Genomic DNA, 18303 nt, shown 5'->3' on the forward strand with positions numbered 1-18303 from the left:
TCATGTAAATTATACTTAACATATTCAGTAATATGTTAAGTATAATTTACATGATTATTATTATTCAATAAATTATACTTAACATGTAAATTATACTTAACATATTCAGTAATATGTTAAGTATAATTTACATCATTATTATTCAATAAATTATACTTAACATGTAAATTATACTCAACATATTCAGTAATATGTTAAGTATAATTTACATGATTTTTATTATTCACTGAATTTAACTTGATTGTACAGAATTACAAAAAGGTGACGTAAAAAATTATTAAATTTCAAAGCTTTATTTATTATTTATTTTGGAGAGAGTAAGTCTTTTATTTTGAAGAATGCTTAACAGGATCTAGTCTTGTCTTTTGCCACTTTCTAGCCTTCTGATGATTTCGGTTGCTTGGTTACAAACAGCCCTTGCCATTGCTCAGCAAATGTACTGTTAAAAAAACAATCTGAACAGAAAATATTCAGCAAATCCATTTGAGCCTCCGTTATAATCTCCCTTTAGCCATTTCCCGAATCAGAAGCTACAATTGGAAGCCAACTTCAGCTTCGATCAGACAGTCAGCTAGAGGACGGGACTGACGTCTCCTTCTGTCCAGTCCCGTTCTGTTTAGGATCCTGCTCAGAGTACGCATGCTATTAATGGTTTTAACCACAGTGCAAAGCAGCATCCGTATCTCTACATGTTGTAGACCAAACATGAAGGGAAACCTGACAAATTCCTGTTAGCCACTGTACTAGCCACGCATAATATCGCCACTAACTGGACATAAAAATTATCACGTTTTAACAAGATACGTATCACGTTTTAACAAGATACGTATCACGTTATAACGTGATAGCGCTCGAATTTGTTTTTTCCTGCGTGATAGCAATGCGCTTCTGTAGGATCTTGATAGATAACCTGCAATCTTGATAGGTTTTATCAAGATTGTACTGCAAGTTAGTCAGACTTACCATGCAGTTTATCTAAACTGCCAAGATCAAACACACACACGGCCTCCATACAGACAAAATATCTAAGTAAGGAAGTACAAGAAAATCTGAAAGAACTTATAGGAAGAAATATGCGATCCTGTCCATTTCCTAACCGCCAGATTCCTTTTGGTACTCCTTCACTGAAAATCTTGAATCGCTCTTAACTTGGGGTCACCAGCAGATCGCGATGGATGTTTAAACCAAGGGATCCCCCATCCTGAGCAAGCACAAGGCAACAGTGGAGAGGATAACTCCCATTAAAAGGAAGAAACCTCCAGCAGAACCAGGCTCAGGATGAGCAGCCATCTGCCGAGGCTGGCTGGTTTCAAGAGGGCAAAAATAAAAAAACAAACAAACAAAAAGAAACACATTAAAATACAGCTGGAACTGAATCTCTGAAATAAGAAAAACACAGTGTGTTTAGTGATTAGTGTACATGGTGCCCCAACAATGTAAGCTAGTAGAAGGAACTACCTTTCATTGGAGTCAGTCCTGAATGTAGCCACCAGCCACTGGTGAAACCCAGGCTCTGACACCAGCCACTGACAACAGCAACCAGCCAATGGCAAGGTCCAGGCTCTGAGACTTGTCAGCAGCCACTGGCAAGACCCAGGCACTAACATGAGCCACTGGTGAAGTCCAAGCTTTGACACCAGCCACTGGTGAGGTAAAGACACTGATGCCTGCCACCACCAACCACCCACTGGAGAGGCCAAGACACAGACGCTAGCCACCACCCACTGACGAGGCCTAGGCTCTGACACCCACCACCAGCCACTGGCGAGACCCAGACACCGACAGCAGCCACCACCCACCACTCACTGGTGTTTCCCCGGATCCTATCGCCACACCCCACTCGTCTCCAGTCGCCACAGTCCCCATGGCTATGGGGTTCCAGGTGGCCAGGCTGACACCAGGACGCCAAGTGGCGCAGTTGGTGGCATGGCCCGTACCTGCGGGTGGATTCCCCGCATCTGCCAGAGCTTGCTGGCCTGAGCCTGCCACTGTTGCGGCGTACCAACCGCCCGAGCCTGCCGCGTCCGCTGCTGTGGAGGAGCAGCCCCTTCTGACACCAACCTGTCGTTGGTGTCAGAGCCTTGGCCTGACCAGTGGGTGGTGGGTGGTTGCTGGAGTCAATGTCTGGGCCTCACTTTTGGCTGGTGTCAGAGCCTTAGCCTTACCAGCGGGTGGTGGGTAGTGAGGCCCAGACACCGACACCAGCCACTGACGACGTCCAGGCTCTGTCAGCAGCCACCAATTCCCAGGTTCCAACACCATCTAGTTGTTGTGAGGACTTAAAACTGAGCTACACTTTTTAAATAAATATTTTTACTAAATTAATTAGTTAAACAAATACAAAACTTATATGAAAGATGGCCTCCTCTTCATGTGTACCCGCCGCCTGAGCTTGCTGCTGTTGCGGCATACCCGCCGCCCGAGACTACAGCGTCCGCTGCTGTGGTGGAGCTGCCCCCTGAGATTCCGTAGTCTGCTGCTATAGAGGAGCAGCCCCCCGAGCTCCCTGGGTCTGCTGCTATGGAGGAGCAGCCCCCTCTGACACCAGCCTGTCATTGGTGTCAGAGCCTTAGCCTTACCAGCGGGTGGTGGGTAGTGAGGCCCAGACACCGACACCAGCCACTGACGAGGTCCAGGCTCTGTCAGCAGCCACCACTTCCCAGGTTCCGACACCAGCTAGTAGTTGTGAGGACTTAAAACTGAGCTACACTCTATAAATATTTTTACTAAATTAATTAGTTAAACACAAAACTAAGAATGAAATATGGCCTCCTCTTCATGTGTACCCGCCGCCCGAGACTACAGCGTCCGCTGCTGTGGAGGAGCAGCCCCCTCTGACACCAGCCTGTCATTGGTGTCAGAGCCTTAGCCTTACCAGCGGGTGGTGGGTAGTGAGGCCCAGACACCGACACCAGCCACTGACGAGGTCCAGGCTCTGTCAGCAGCCACCACTTCCCAGGTTCCGACACCAGCTAGTAGTTGTTGTGAGGTCTTAAAACTGAGCTACACTCTATAAATATTTTTACTAAATTAATTAGTTAAACAAATACAAAACTAAGAATGAAAGATGGCCTCCTCTTCATGTGTACCCGCCGCCCGAGACTACAGCGTCCGCTGCTGTGGTGGAGCAGCCCCCCGAGCTACCTGAGTCTGCTGCTGTGGTGGAGCAGCCCCCTCTGACACCAACCTGTCGTTGGTGTCAGAGCCTTAGCCTTACCAGTGGGTGGTGGGTAGTGAGGCCTAGACACCGACACCAGCCACTGACGACATCCAGGTTCCGACACCAGCTAGTTGTTGTATGGACTTAAAACTGAGCTACACTCTATAAATAAATATTTTTACTACATTTATTAGTTAAACAAATACAAAACATATATGAAAGATGGCCTTCTCTTCATGTCTCGACTAACCCCATGCACTCTAAAATTATAGAGGCATGTGTATCCCGGTTGACCCCAGTTGTTTTTCACCTTTAGACTGATGTGGTTGAAGGAGTCCATGTTTTCTTCCTGTTAGCCAAGAAAGATGCATATTAGGAGGGTTATATTGATAATCCATAGCTACAAATAGACAAGACAATGGAAACAAAGGAGATCTGCTTAAAGTGCATGGAAGCCCAGTTCAACTGTCCTTGCTGTAAATATATTTTGCATTGATTTTTCAAGATGCCATGGAATTAAACTAATATCTTCCTAACCAGAAAACAAAATGTTATCTAGTAAGACTGGAGGTTTATTTTGATTTGTTTCTTATCGTGATACAACAAAAATAACTGTTTTGTGATAACAGATTGATAGATTTTGTTATAAGACATAATAAAAGTTGTTGTGAAGAACCTTATGGTTGTATATTAGGAAAAATTACCAATATTTATAACAGGGTCAGTCACTCTGGGCTTCTGTAAGAATTGTTGTATTTGGTTAATAAAATATTAATTTGACATATTTACAGGAAGTTTGAAGGTCTGTAAGCTGTCATCATCCTCGTCATATTGAAAAGTTTCCAATAAACTCTCCTGATCGTGTAAATGCTTCTTTCCCTGAGACAAAATTAGATAGAAATCCATTTCATTATCTTGTTCTTTCTATATATGTGAAAGTTAGTTGGTGTATCTAAAAACATATCACACCCTGAGATAAGCAGAAAATTCATTTGTGCACACAGAAATTTTTGATGTGATCAAGTGATGTCACACTAAATCATTGCCAACACATTTAAAGCCCCTTCTTACACACTATAGGTGGGCACATATATGATACATGTGATGTTGCTTGACTTACATAGACAGAAAATTCCTTCGGTGCACTGGAGACTGTGAAAGTCGGGGATATACTCTTAGGAATGTGACCCAGGGACACGTGAGTAACGGTGATTCTGTGGGACAGTTTGATGGATAAGCGTCCTGGGAAGCCTGCAAAGGCCCAACATTGTCCAGGACTCGAATGATTTCTTCCCTGAAGACAGAGTACAAAACAAAGTTTAGGTGGAGTACCAAGACTAATTAGAAAAGAACATCATAAAGCTTAATATTTTATCAAACAGGAATACCATTTTGCATAATATTCATTTAATGTTCTGAGGTTGTTCAGACCTGAATGGCTATGCTTGGGCCTAAGGGTTGTTGTTGAAAATATATCCCAAACAATCTACATGATCTGTTGTGAAATGTTGCTGCAGTCATCTGTGGCACAAGTTTTGCACCTGCACAAAAAAACAGAAATACTGAGTCAAGAAACCTTAATACTGAAAATCTGCAATCTGGTTTATGATCTTATTTCTAATAGCTCACCTTGAGACTGACACAAGCCACGGTAGTAAACACGTGCTAATGTACATTGTGGACTAGCAGACAGGCAGAAAGTTTTTGCGTCAGGACTCGGAAAAAGAATGGTTCTCCACTGTCAGTGGGGTATCTGTACAGGCGATGTCAGGTATCCTGATCGTATTTGTGGAACTAAAATTCACAGATTTCCAAAATATGAAACGGAAAGCCTTGCTTGGATCAAAGCTTGAGCACGACCGCATTTGCAGCTCAACCGTCGTAGGATCAATAAGAACAAAGGAGTGTGTGCTGGTGTAAGTATTATTGCTTTGCTTTCTTTGGGTTAGGGTTAGGGTTTTGTTTACTTAAAACATAATTTTTGGCACTTTTTTTCTTGAACAAAGGTCTTTATGACAGTATGTTACAATTATGTTTGTTAATCAGATTGTGTTCACAATATAAAACATGTTCTTCATAAAAGTTGTTATTGTGGTTGTAGATCCCTGAAAACATGTTGCGAACGCGATATTGTTTAATAGGTATATTGATCATATTGAGCAAGCATTTATTTGATTTAGTGTTTAGTTGGAACAATTCAATTGGTTTATGGCTAAATATGTGCTCCAACTATTTTATTTATTTCATAAATTTCTGTCATGATAAAACCCCTTTAAGGATGTCGTAATGCATGATGGGAGTAAAAAGTTAATGACCGAGATTATTAAAAAAAAAGGGATGAGAAAACTACACACGCTGTATGCTCGAACCGTGGATTTTGTTTAATGAAGTTGCACAAAAGCTAATTTGAGTTTCTTTTAAGTTCTTTTTAAGGGTGCAACATGGTCTATAATGAAAGATGAGGACAAAGTATACTCAACATCACAGTTTTCAATAGAATAAGTGGATTGTTGACTTGAAGAGGAATATGTTTTGCTCAATTTATGTAAAGAGCACATGAGTTTTCTAGTTTTTATTCATTTTGGCTGTACAGATAACAGTTCGCTGAAAACATATCTGGGGTTTTAAAGAAGATTCCAAGGAATTTTAATTTGCACAGGCACATTATTATTATTATTATTATTATTATTATTATTATTATTATTATTATTATTATTATTATTATTATTATTATTATTATTATTATTATTATTATTATTATCCTAATGCCAGAATTAATAATAAATACTTTGTGGCATTTTGATTTAGTAATGTAATTATATTAGTTGTGTTACCACCCCACGCCACTAGAGGCAGTAGAAGGCCCAAAAAGATGCGACTAAGGAGCAGATTTAGAAGTACGCCGAAAACTACAGAATTTGTTTAAAACTGTGAGGTTCGCTGAAGTAAATAAAAGAGAGAATTTCAGATTCATGCCAACAGTTAAAATTCTTCTGAAAATGAAGATATATCACAGATTTAAAAAGAAATTTAGCACTCCTTTCACTGGGCCAGGACCCCTTGACCTCGTTAGCTGCCCTACTAATGCCTAAAGAAAATACGAGGTAGAAATCTTAACATTTTGAAAACAATTTTATTGAAACCACTGATATTGAAAGACCAACATTTTTGTAATATCTAATACAACTTGATACAATTTGATCATACATGACCTACTTCAAGACTTTTTAATGGCGCAGAGAACAGGCAATAGCAACACGGACCAACGAAAGGGCCAACGACATGAACCAACAGCATGCCTTACTGCCAATTTCTATAGACATTTCTGGGATTATCTCAGAGAATTTATATTCCAGGTTTTTAAAGAGATCTTATGTAATAATTCACTTCCACACAGCATGAAGCAGGGCGTTATCACCCTTATACCCAAACCAGGAAGAGACAGCAAAGTTCTGGACAACTACCGTCCAATCACCCTTCTAAACTGTGATTATAAACTATTGACATATATCTACACAAATAGATTAAAGTCTGGGCTTAAGGATGTTATTTCTGAAACACAGACAGGTTTTATGTCCAAAAGGTCTATACATAATAACATCAGACTGGTGCAGGATTTACTCGAGTACAGGGACTTGATTGAGGATAAAGGCTCCATTCTTTTCCTAGACTCTTACAAAGCCTTTGACATTTTGGAGCATCAGTTTCTTTTCAAAGTTTTACACATGTTTGGATTTGGACCAAACTTCTGTAGAGTAGTTGAAAGCTTTTATAACGGTACCACAAGTTCAGTTGCGCTTCCACACGGTACGTCTCCTTGCTTCACCATTAATAGGGGTGTAAAACAGGGCTGTAATATTTCCCCCTTCCTCTTTATCTTGGCCGTTGAAGTGATGAGTATTTTTATAAAAAACTCAAATACACCTAAATTGAAAGTCTTTGATCACCCAATTATAATCAGTCAGCTAGCTGACGACACCACAATTTTTTTTTTTTTTTAAATCTAGACCAAACCCCTAAGGTACTTGAGTTAATTAATACTTTCCCAAAGCATCAGGATTAACCTTAAACCTGCAGAAGTGTGAGCTGATGGCGATTCATGACTCTGATCTGACAGAAGCGTATAATATTCCCATTAAATCTTCAGTTAAATATCTTGGAATTCTAATAACTAAAGATGCTAAACTCAGTGAAACTGTTAACATAGAGAATAAGATACAGAATTGCAAATCTCAGTTAAATAGATGGCTCCAAAGAGATCTATCTGACCCTGTTTGGGAGAACCTATTTAACCAAAATGGAGTCGCTGTCCCGATGCATATACCCAGCTTATTCTATGGCCATACCTAACAAATACATTAAAGATATAAATCAGCTGAACTTTAATTTCATCTGGAAAAATCGAGTCCACTACTTAAAGAAAGCGAATATGGTTAAAGACTTTAAAGATGGAGGTTTACAAGCTATTGACTTTGAATGTTTAAATGCGGTCTTAAAGGTAAACTGGTTGAAATCCTTTTCAATTAATGGAAATAGTATCTGGTTTTGTCTCCCCAAGGGTTTGTTTAAAAAAATTGGATGCATAGATTTTGTTCTTAGATGTGACTTTGGTGTTGACAGACTTTCTGTTAAGTTATCTGCTTTTCACAAGCAAGTGTTGTTATGTTGGAAACTTATGTACACGCACAACTTTACTCCTCACCAGACTCCCATCTGGAACAACAGATATGTGCTGCATAGGAATAAGTCTCTGTATTTGGATCACTGGATGGAAAAGGGTATTTGGTCCATAAGACATTTTCTTAATGACAGTGGAGATTGGTTAAATTATGATGTATAATTTGGACTGTTCTCACACTCCGTTTTACACAGTATTGAACTCTATTCCCACTGCAGTCAAATATCTGGTTAAAAATATAAACATTCAATCAGCTGACCTTCAGTTACCTGCACTTCAACTGTTTGGAGTTAACCTTTTGGACAAAAGTAATTCTAACAAAAGGATGCGTCAACATCTAACCAATCTTATATTTCCTGTCTGACCAAATAAAAACTCCATTTTAAATTTGTTCCCTGATTCAGAGGTTAATAAGTGGAGAACAGCTTACCTTAAATTCCCTCTAAGCCCTAAAGTTAAAGAAGTTCATTTTAAAATTCTCAATAATATTTTTCCATCCAGGGAACTATTACGACAAAGATTCAACTTTGACACTAACAACTGTACCTTTTGTGATAATGATATTGAAACAACAGATCATCTTTTTTTCTTCTGTGTGCTCACTAAGACATTTTGGGGAAACTTTCAGGACTGGATCTCAACAAAACTTTTCCTAAATCATCCCTTAAAAAGAGAGGATATAATATTTGGAACCACCCACAGAGACAGAAGAACCGACCTCATACTTAACAACCTGTTTATCCTTGCAAAATTCTTCATCCACTCATGGAACGTCTAATTGGCTGCTTCCCGGAGGTGACGAATATAAAGGCTGCTGAAGCGGACTTCCTGGGTTCCATCCTCGACCTATCTCCACCGGCCACACCCCTTTCCTTTGTTCATCTGTGTTTGAGTTCTGGAGTGTAGGAGTGAGCTGCCGTTTACGTTTCCTCAGTTTTCTCATGTTTTTCTTAGGAAGGTAAGTTTTTGTCCTTTGGTTTATTTGCTTTCGATTAGGTAAGTTTCTGTTACTATTTAGGTAGTTTCCTTTTGTTGTTTTTGGCGATAGCTCACTCTGAAGCCAAGTACTCCAGTGGTAACTTTGTCAAATACATCTTTTTTAAAATAAATAATAATTATCAACTGTTCAACTTTGTGTGTGTCGGTTGTTGAGATCGGAGGAGGATGGATCCTTCATGTTGCGACCTGGCCCCCCCTAGACGGGTCATAACACTTATAATTTTATGTACCTTAAGCTTATAAAACTTACCGTCTTTATGTATGTACATGCCACGTGATCCTGTACAGTTGTTCAAAAATGTTTAATAAAAAAAAATAAAAAAATGAACCAACGACATGGACCAACGACGTGAACCACATATGCAGCGAATGCATATGCAACATAGACATATGCATAATCTACATGCAACACAGACCAACGACACATAGCAACGACAAATCTACACATATGACTTCTACTTATTTTTGGCACAAATGGAACCCCATAGAAAACTCATACGCAACATAGACATATGCAACATCTACATATAAAACATAGAAATATGCAACATCTACATATTCAGCAAACACATATGCAGCAAACGCATATGCAACATAGACATATGCAACATCTACATATTCAGCAAACACATATGCAGCAAACGCATATGCAACATAGACATACGCAACATTTACATATTCAGCAAACACATATGCAGCAAACGCATATGCAACATAGATGTATGCAACATCTACATATCTACATGCAACATAGACCAACGACACATAGCAACGAAACATCTACACATATGACTTCTACTTATTTTTGACACAAATGGAACCCCATATTTTTCATGGAGGAATAATGTGTTATGTGATCCTGATGTGGTAAATTCACACGTTGACTAAACATGAATGTTACAGAAGACTTCAAATTATTTCAGAGAGGGATTTTATAATACACAAATATTTTAGTTCTTGGCTATTGAAAACTTAAATTATACGTTATTGCTGTTTAAAGTATTTACATACAATGGCTAATAAATATTGACAAATCAATTACTATGCATATACCTTGTGACATAAACTTTAAAAAATGTTGAAACATATCTGCCAAATAAAATAATATGTAAACAGCACAATTTTCTTTGAAAAAAAGCATTTGCATCTTAAATATAACCCAAAGTAATTTTTGTTTCCAAAAATATGTAACAATCTTGTTCTTAATGCTGCTTAAGATTCACACATTGTCAAAGTTTTTGAGGTGTACATACTTTGTGTTTTGACTTATCAATATTCAATATTAGTGTAAAAAATTTGAAGGTGGTTTAACTTGAAAGTGAAAGTCCTCCTGCTGCCTTGAAAATGCTGTTGAAATGCATTTTGTAGCTCAGAGTTTAGTCATTCTCTCATCTTTGAATAAGAAAACTTTGAAGACAATGAACAGAACCAGAAACAAACACAGAGAAGCAACCTTCATTTATGCCACACAAATCTGTAATGAACTTGACAAATAATGAAAAATAGCAGAGATTAAATTTATTAATATTATTAAGTAATAGACCAGGCAGCCACTATAACTTATGACATCCTGTGCAATGTCATGGAACCATGCTGAACATAATGTCACTCTGGAATTGTCAATATCTCATGTTGCCACTGTCACTAATATTAACTAATAAGTCAGTATTAGTTTGTTTCTTAGATTGCTCACTCGGTAATGTTCCTGCAAATATAAGGACCGTTTGTAATACATATGCCACACTCTGATCTAATTTCAAACTCATCATTGTTTGCTTCAGCTAGATCATTTGTGCTGCTGTCGTTTTAAAGATATTAAAGCTATTAAGAAATATTTCCAGAAGTCACAAAAGGCCAACCAGCCCCTCCCACCTTCTGCAAATCAGACTAAATTGATTTGGCTGCATTTCTGCTGGTTTGTGCAACATTTTTTTTTGTTTGTTTGTGCTGCTTTGGCTTTGAAAATATTAAAGAAAGTTTAAAGGTCAAAGGTCAACCAGGTACCCTCCTCCTCACTTTTACAAAGTCAAAATAACCAAATGTAGTCAAGTTGATTGACACCAAATTTGTCTGATTTGCAGAAGATGGGTGGAGTTGGTTGACCTTTCGTGACTTTTGGAAACATTTCTTAATATCTTTAAAATGATAGCAACACAAATGAACATTTTAGCTGCACAAACCAGCACTGTTGAGAATGAAAACGATCAGGATTTTCATTCTCAACAGCACAAAAGTAGCACAAATTTTTGACACCATTTTTGTCTGATTTGAAGAAAGATACATTCATTTGACAATATTAGAGATTAATTCATTTTTGCTGTAAGATTATCTAAAATTAGTTTTTAAACAGTCTCTAGAAGTCCAGTAGTTAATTATATGCGGAACTGTCCTGCTTAATATTGTGATATCACATAGGCTGATGTGTCATCAAAGGCTTTTGGAACTTCTGTCAATAAGAGAGCAGTTCTACGCAGAATTCTCACATTTGTCAGTTCAGTGCAAGATACAAATCGCTCAACATGGAGAGACACAGTGAAAGTAAGTATTTTTGTTTTTTAACTTAGTTAGACAAAGAAAACAGATGTAATTTTTGTGTTTATCTTTTGAAGAAATTGTGACAGCAATGTTAGAGATAGTTTACCCATTACAGGCTGTGAATAATCTGTTTTTTAGCTCCACGTCAAATTATTTTAGTTACTTTTGAGTCTCCATTACTCGTGTCCTTGGGTCACATTCACAATTTTTTTCCCCCAATTGGCACAATCTGCAGTGCTCCAAAATATTTTTCTGCCTATGTAAGTCACGTAACATGAGTGTCCCAACTCTAAAAAACCATATATAACACACAAGTGCACCTCAGCAATTGATGAGGTGAATCAACGAAAATGCAAAAACTCGTTTTCTGTTTAAGGCTGTGAATAATCAGTTTTTGAGCTCAACATCAAATCATTTTAGCAACTTTTGAATCAAATATTGAAAGTGTCAATTGTGCTTCTCGCAGTTTTCTTGTATATTTGACAACTTCATTGAGTAAACATGAAAACGGCATTAAAATAGTAAGACATTTTACACATTTTAAAGCCATTTTATGGTTTTCTCACGTTACATTTTAAATTCACTTTGATAGGAGATTAATAATCTGATCAGCTAGTGATCCGGCCTGAAATCTGACTTGGTAATTGACTTTGTAAAGACAGCTACAAAATCGGCCTTCTGTCCAGGGACGATCCAAACATGTTTGGAATCATGGGTGAAATCCCTGGCCCCCTGACTGTACTCAATATTAACAATTTGCTAAATTGCAATCCTTAAGGACTTCAACACTTGAATCTTGATTTTACTTTCACTCTGAGCAAAAAAAAAAAAATGTTCTGCAAAACCTAATTTAAATAATTAACCTTAGACAAGTGAACATGCTTTGCAAAATACTTCTCCTTAACATTTTTTTCTTTGCAATTAGTGAACAGACCGAATAAAACACATTACATAGCTTCAAAATCACAAACTTCTGGAAGTCTGGGGGAAACTAATCTGTTCCACAGATTAACCTGGTGTCATGCCTTCAAGACAATACACAAGGCAAATCTGACCCGCCTCAACAGGTGTTACGTCGATTTGCGTTACCCCATCAGATAAGTTCCTAGTGCTCATAACAAGCACGCGCGTAACAAGCACGCGCTTGTTCAGTGCTTTCACAGAGCGCGTTCATCTAGGGAACTACGGACACCGTGAAAGCTCAAACAACGTCTTTCAGCGAAGTTGTCGTGTGTGTGTATACATATATATATATATATATATATATATGTATATATATATATATGTATATATATATACATATATATATACATATATATATGTATATATATATATGTATATATATATACATATATATATACATATACATATATATGTATATGTATATATATATATATATATATATATATGTATATATATATATGTGTATGTGTATGTGTATATATATATATATATATATATATATATATATATATATATATATATATATATATATATATATATATATATATATATATATATATATATATATTCAGCGATCCCTCTTCCATGACTTTGTTTTTTCTCTTTTTGTGCAGCTACGCTGAAACGAAGCCTTCGTTTAGCAAATAATGGATACTACGACTCGAATGGGAAACCAACAATATCATACCGAGAGACGAGAGTCAGGTATTTTATATAAGCATTTTTTTAGCTATTATGTTTAACAGTCGTCCGCTGATCAATGTACACATTTAAACACTTGTATTTTTTCCATCTTGGGCCAGGGGGATGCGAAGAAAACGCTTAGTAAGAAGGGGACTAATAGATGGAGACAGTTTGGACAGCTACCAGGATAATGATATGCTTTTCAATATAAAAGAGGAGATTGTCACTCTGATGCAACGTCACGGGATCATCTGTTTCATTTTGCTCCTTTTTGGTAAATACTCTCCTTCCACAAAAAGCAACTTGAAATTGTTGTAGAAAGTCTGTATTTTTTATGCTATGTCACTGACTGTCATCTTCTGCTCATGTTCATCAGGATGTAGCTGCCTATTTTCTGCTCAGCACTTGCGATCTTCAGAGTCATTTGTTACTCTAACTACAGTGGACACTACAGCTACAGAGGACACAACAGCTACAGTGGACATGGTAGGTTTTCTCTTCCTAATATTTACTCTGATTTAAATATCCTGAACAAACTTGAGAACAAGCTGTTAATTTCAATGTTGTGAAAAACTTTCTGTCTCTTTATAAGAATCCAGAAAAGATCCCAGAGCCTTTCCACGAGGATCTGCAGGAGATGAAGAAGGAGATGAAAAAGAAATTCGACTACCTTCTGCCACCAGCGGATCTTTGGCCAAACTTTGCTCTGGAGTCTCAAGGTGAGCTATTAGAAATAAGATTATAAACCAGATTGCAAATTTTCAGTATTAAGGTTTCTTGACTCAGTATTTCTGTTTTTTTGTGCAGGTGCAAAACTTGTTCCACAGATGACTTCAGCAACATTTCACAACAACAGATCATGTAGATTGTTTGGGATATATTTTCAACAACAACCCTTAGGCCCAAGCATAGCCATTCAGGTCTGAACAACCTCAGAACATTAAATGAATATTATGCAAAGTGGTATTCCTGTTTGATAAAATATTAGGCTTTATGATGTTCTTTTCTAATTAGTCTTGGTACCCCACCTAAACTTTGTTTTGTACTCTGTCTTCAGGGAAGAAATCATCTGAGTCCTGGACAATGTTGGGCCTTTGCAGGCTTCCCAGGACGCTTATCCATCAAACTGTCCCACAGAATCACCATTACTCACGTGTCCCTGGGTCACATTCCTAAGAGTATATCCCCGACTTTCACAGTCTCCAGTGCGCCGAAGGAATTTTCTGTCTATGTAAGTCAAGCAACATCACATGTATCATATATGTGTCCACCTATACTGTGGAAGAAGGGGCTTTAAATGTGTTAGCAATGATTTAGTATGACATCACTTGATCACATCCAAACTTTCTGTGTGCACAAATGAATTTTCTGCTTATCTCAGGGTGTGATATGTTTTTAGATACACCAACTAACTTTCACATATATAGAAAGAACAAGATAATGAACTGGATTTCTATCTAATTTTGTCTCAGGGAAAGAAGCATTTACACGATCAGGAGAGTTTATTGGGAACTTTTCAATATGACGAGGATGGCGACAGCTTACAGACCTTCAAACTTCCTGTAAATATGTCGAATTAATATTTTATTAACCAAATACAACAATTCTTACAGAAGCCCAGAGTGACTGACCCTGTTATAAATATTGGTATTTGTTCCTAACATACAACCATAAGGTTCTTCACACCAACTTTTATTATGTCTTATAACAAAATCTAATAATCTGTTATCACAAAACAGTTATTTTTGGTGTATCACGATAAGAAACAAATCAAAATAACCCCCCGGTCTTACTAGATAACATTTTGTTTTCTGGTTAGGAAGATATTAGTTTAATTCCATGGCATCTTGAGAAATCAATGTAAAATATATTTACAGCAAGGACAGTTGAACTGGTCTTCCATACAATTTAAGCAGATCTCCTTTGTTTCCATTGTCTTGTCTATTTGTAGCTATGGATTATCAATATAACCCTCCTAATATGCATCTTTCTTGGCTCACAGGAAGAAAACATGGACTCCTTCAACCATGTCAGTCTAAAGGTGAAAAACAACTGGGGTCAACTGGACTACACATGCCTCTATAATTTTAGAGTGCATGGGGTAGTTGAAACCTGAAGTGGTGACTGGTGTCACAGCCTTGGCCTCGCCAGTGGGTGGTGAGTGGTGTCGACGTCTGGGTAGTGGGTGATGGGTGGGGGCTGGTGTCGATTTTTGGGCTTCACCAGTGGTTGGTGTCAGAGCCTTGGCCTGACCAGTGGGTGGTGGGTGGTGTCAACGTCTGGGTAGTGGGTGGTGGGTGGGGGCTGGTGTTGATTTCTGGGCTTCACCAGTGGTTGGTGTCAGAGCCTTGGCCTGACCAGTGGGTGGTGTCGACATCTGGGTAGTGGGTGGTGGGTGGTGTCGACATCTGGGTAGTGGGTGGTGGGTGGGGGCTGGTGTTGATTTCTGGGCTTCACCAGTGGTTGGTGTCAGAGCCTTGGCCTGACCAGTAGGTGGTGGGTGGTGTCAATTTCTGGGCTTCACCAGTGGCTTATCTCAGAGCCATGCCCTGACCAGTGGGTGGTGGGTGGTTTCTACGTCTGGGTGGTGGGTGTTGGGTGGTTGCTGGAGTCAATGTCGGGGCTCATTTTTGGCTAGTGTCAGAGCTTTGGCCTGACCAGAGGGTGGTGGGTGGTGAGTGGTGTCGACTTCTGGGTAGTGGGTGGTGGGTGGGGGCTGGTGTCGATTTCTGGGCTTCACCAGTGGTTGGTGTCAGAGCCTTGGCCTGACCAGTGGGTGGTGGGTGGTGTCAATTTCTGGGCTTCACCAGTGGCTTATCTCAGAGCCATGCCCTGACCAGTGGGTGGTGGGTGGTTTCTACGTCTGGGTGGTGGGTGTTGGGTGGTTACTGGAGTCAATGTCGGGGTTCATTTTTGGCTGGTGTCAGAGCTTTGGCCTGACCAGAGGGTGGTGGGTGGTGAGTGGTGTCGACTTCTGGGTAGTGGGTGATGGGTGGGGGCTGGTGTGGATTTCTGGCCTTCACCAGTGGTTGGTGTCAGAGCCTTGGCCTGACCAGAGGGTGGTGGGTAGTGCCTGGTGTTGATTTCTGGGCCTCACCAGTGGTCGGTGTCAGAGTCTTGGCCTGACCAGTGGGTGGTGGGTGGTGGCGGGTGTTGATTTCTGGGCCTCACCAATGGTTGGTGTCAGAGCCTTGCCCTGACCAGTGGGTGGTGGGTGGTTTCTACGTCTGGGTGGTGGGTGTTGGGTGGTTGCTGGAGTCAATGTCTGGGGCTCATTTTTGGCTGGTGTCAGAGCTTTGGCCTGACCAGAGGGTGTTGGGTGGTGAGTGGTGTCAACGTCTGGGTAGTGGGTGGCGGGTGGGCGCTGGTGTAGATTTCTTGGCTTCACCAGTCGTTGGTGTCAGAGCCTTGGCCTGACCAGTGGGTGGTGGGTGGTGTCAATTTCTGGGCTTCACCAGTGGCTTATCTCAGAGCCATGCCCTGACCAGTGGGTGGTGAGTGGTGTAGACGTCTGGGTAGTGGGTGGTGGGTGGGGGCTGGTGTCGATTTCTGGCCTTCACCAGTGGTTGGTGTCGGGGCTTTCGCCTGACAAGTGGGTGGTTGGTGGTGTCGACGTCTGGGTAGTGGGTGGTGGGTGTTGTCAATTTATGAGCTTCACCAGTGGCTGGTGTCAGAGCCTTGGCCTGACCAGAGGGTGGTGGGTGGTGGGTGGAGAGTGGTGTCGACGTCTGGGTAGTGGGTGGTGGGTGGGGGCTGGTGTCGATTTCTGTGCTTCACCAGTGGTTGGTGTCAGAGTCTTGGCCTGACCAGTGGGTGGTGGGTGGTGTCAATTTCTGGGCTTCACCAGTGGCTGTTGTCAGAGCCTTGCCCTGACCAGTGGGTGGTGGGTGGTGAGTGGTGGCTGGTGTCAATGTCTGAGCCTCGCTATTGGCTGGTGTCAGAGCTTTGGCCTGACCAGTGGGTGGTGGGTTGTGTCGATGTCTGGGCTTCACAAGTGGTTGGTGTCAGAGCCTTGGCCTGACCAGTGGGTGGTGGGTGGTGTCGATGTCTGGGCTTCGCTTTTGGCTGGTCTCAGAGCTTTGGCCTGACCAGTGGGTGGCTGCTGGTGTCTATGTCTGGGCTTCACCAGTGGTTGGTGTCAGAGCCTTGGCCTGACCAGTGAGTGGTGGGTGGTGTCGACGTCTGCGTAGTGGGTGGTGGGTGGTTGCTGGAGTCAATGTCTGGGGCTCATTTTTGGCTGGTGTCAGAGCCTTTGCCTGACCAGAGGGTGGTGGGTGGTGGGTGGAGAGTGGTGTCGAAGTCTGGGTAGTGGATGGTGGGTGGGGGCTGGTGTCGATTTCTGGGCCTTGCCAGTGGTTGGTGTCAGAGTCTTTGCCTGACCAGTGGGTGGTGGGTGGTGATATCGGTGACTGGGCTTCGCCAGTGGCTTCTGACTAGTCTCAGAGCCTGGACCTCGCTATTGGCTGGTGGCTACATTCAGGACTGACTCCAATGAAAACTAGTTTCTTCTACTTGCTCACATTGTTTGGGGACCATGTACACTAACAACAGTTTTCTACTTTTTCTTCTTTCTAATATTTGTAATGTAAACTTATGTTGTAACTAACTTTGTTTTTCTTATTTCAGAGATTCAGTTCCAGCTTTATTTTAATGTGTTTCTTTTTGTTTGTTTGTTTTTTTTTATTTTTGCCCTCTTGAAACCAGCCAGCCTCGGCAGATGGCTGCTCATCCTGAGCCTGGTTCTGCTGGAGGTTTCTTCCTTTTAAAGGGAGTTATCCTCTCCACTGTTGCCTTGTGCTTGCTCAGGATGGGGGATCCCTTGGTTTAAACATCCATCGCGATCTGCTGGTGACCCCTCCGCAGAATCGCCACCTTAACGTGGTGGAGGGGTTTGAGTATCCCAATGACCCAGATGGAGATTTTGTCTTGGGGTTCAGCCAGTAGGGAGGCTTCCCAGGGCAGGTTGCCATTGGGGAGGGATCAGACTAAGAGCGATTCAAGATTTTCAGTGAAGGACTACCAAAGGTATCAGGCGGTTAGGAAATGGACAGGATCGCATATTTCTTCCTGTAAGTTCTTTGAGATTTTTCTTATACTTCCTTACTTAGATATTTTGTCTGTATGGAGGCCGTGTGTGTTTTATCTTGGCAGTTTAGATAAACTGCATGGTAAGTCTGACTAACTTGCAGTGCAATCTTGATAAAACATATAAAAATTGCAGGTTATCTATCAAGATCCTGATAGGTTTGCAGTGCAGATAAAACCTGCACTGCACTGAAGGTTT

At 40.5% G+C, this 18303-nt stretch overlaps 2 protein-coding genes across 2 annotated transcripts; one reads left to right on the top strand and one right to left on the bottom strand.

Annotated features, from left to right (window-relative positions):
* Positions 1–998: 998 nt before the first annotated feature.
* LOC106907558 (SUN domain-containing protein 3-like) lies at positions 999–8561 on the bottom strand. The gene is made up of 7 exons (XM_088014006.1): positions 8557–8561; positions 4790–4842; positions 4592–4701; positions 4281–4454; positions 3950–4039; positions 3478–3509; positions 999–1314 (listed from the first exon to the last, which is right to left on the bottom strand). Exons 1-7 carry the CDS (start codon positions 8559–8561, stop codon positions 1242–1244), a joined length of 537 nt encoding a protein of 178 aa, XP_087870132.1. The 3' UTR covers positions 999–1241.
* Positions 8562–13639: 5078 nt separating this feature from the next.
* Positions 13640–18060, top strand: LOC148155028 (SUN domain-containing protein 3-like). Its single transcript, XM_088014039.1, has 6 exons — positions 13640–13738; positions 13827–13939; positions 14077–14250; positions 14492–14581; positions 15022–15053; positions 17713–18060. The coding sequence occupies exons 1-6, from the start codon at positions 13657–13659 to the stop codon at positions 17783–17785; spliced, it is 564 nt and encodes a 187-aa protein (XP_087870165.1). The 5' UTR covers positions 13640–13656; the 3' UTR covers positions 17786–18060.
* The last annotated feature ends 243 nt before the right edge of the window (positions 18061–18303 follow it).

The sequence above is a fragment of the Poecilia mexicana genome, unplaced genomic scaffold (genome assembly GCF_051168715.1).
Source record: "Poecilia mexicana isolate PSO_F unplaced genomic scaffold, ASM5116871v1 scaffold_16, whole genome shotgun sequence".
NCBI lineage: Eukaryota > Metazoa > Chordata > Actinopteri > Cyprinodontiformes > Poeciliidae > Poecilia > Poecilia mexicana.

What these genes read in the sequence shown, in the direction of transcription:
- LOC148155028 (XM_088014039.1), top strand. Translation starts at nt 13,657, where the DNA reads ATGAAGAAGGAGATGAAAAAGAAATTCGACTACCTTCTGCCACCAGCG. An exon ending in GCCCAAGCATAGCCATTCAG is followed by an intron (nt 13,940 to 14,076) that starts GTCTGAACAACC and finishes CTCTGTCTTCAG; the next exon opens with GGAAGAAATCATCTGAGTCC. An exon ending in CGAAGGAATTTTCTGTCTAT is followed by an intron (nt 14,251 to 14,491) that starts GTAAGTCAAGCA and finishes ATTTTGTCTCAG; the next exon opens with GGAAAGAAGCATTTACACGA.
- LOC106907558 (XM_088014006.1), bottom strand. An exon ending in GCCCAAGCATAGCCATTCAG is followed by an intron (nt 4,455 to 4,591) that starts GTCTGAACAACC and finishes CTCTGTCTTCAG; the next exon opens with GGAAGAAATCATTCGAGTCC. An exon ending in CGAAGGAATTTTCTGTCTAT is followed by an intron (nt 4,040 to 4,280) that starts GTAAGTCAAGCA and finishes ATTTTGTCTCAG; the next exon opens with GGAAAGAAGCATTTACACGA.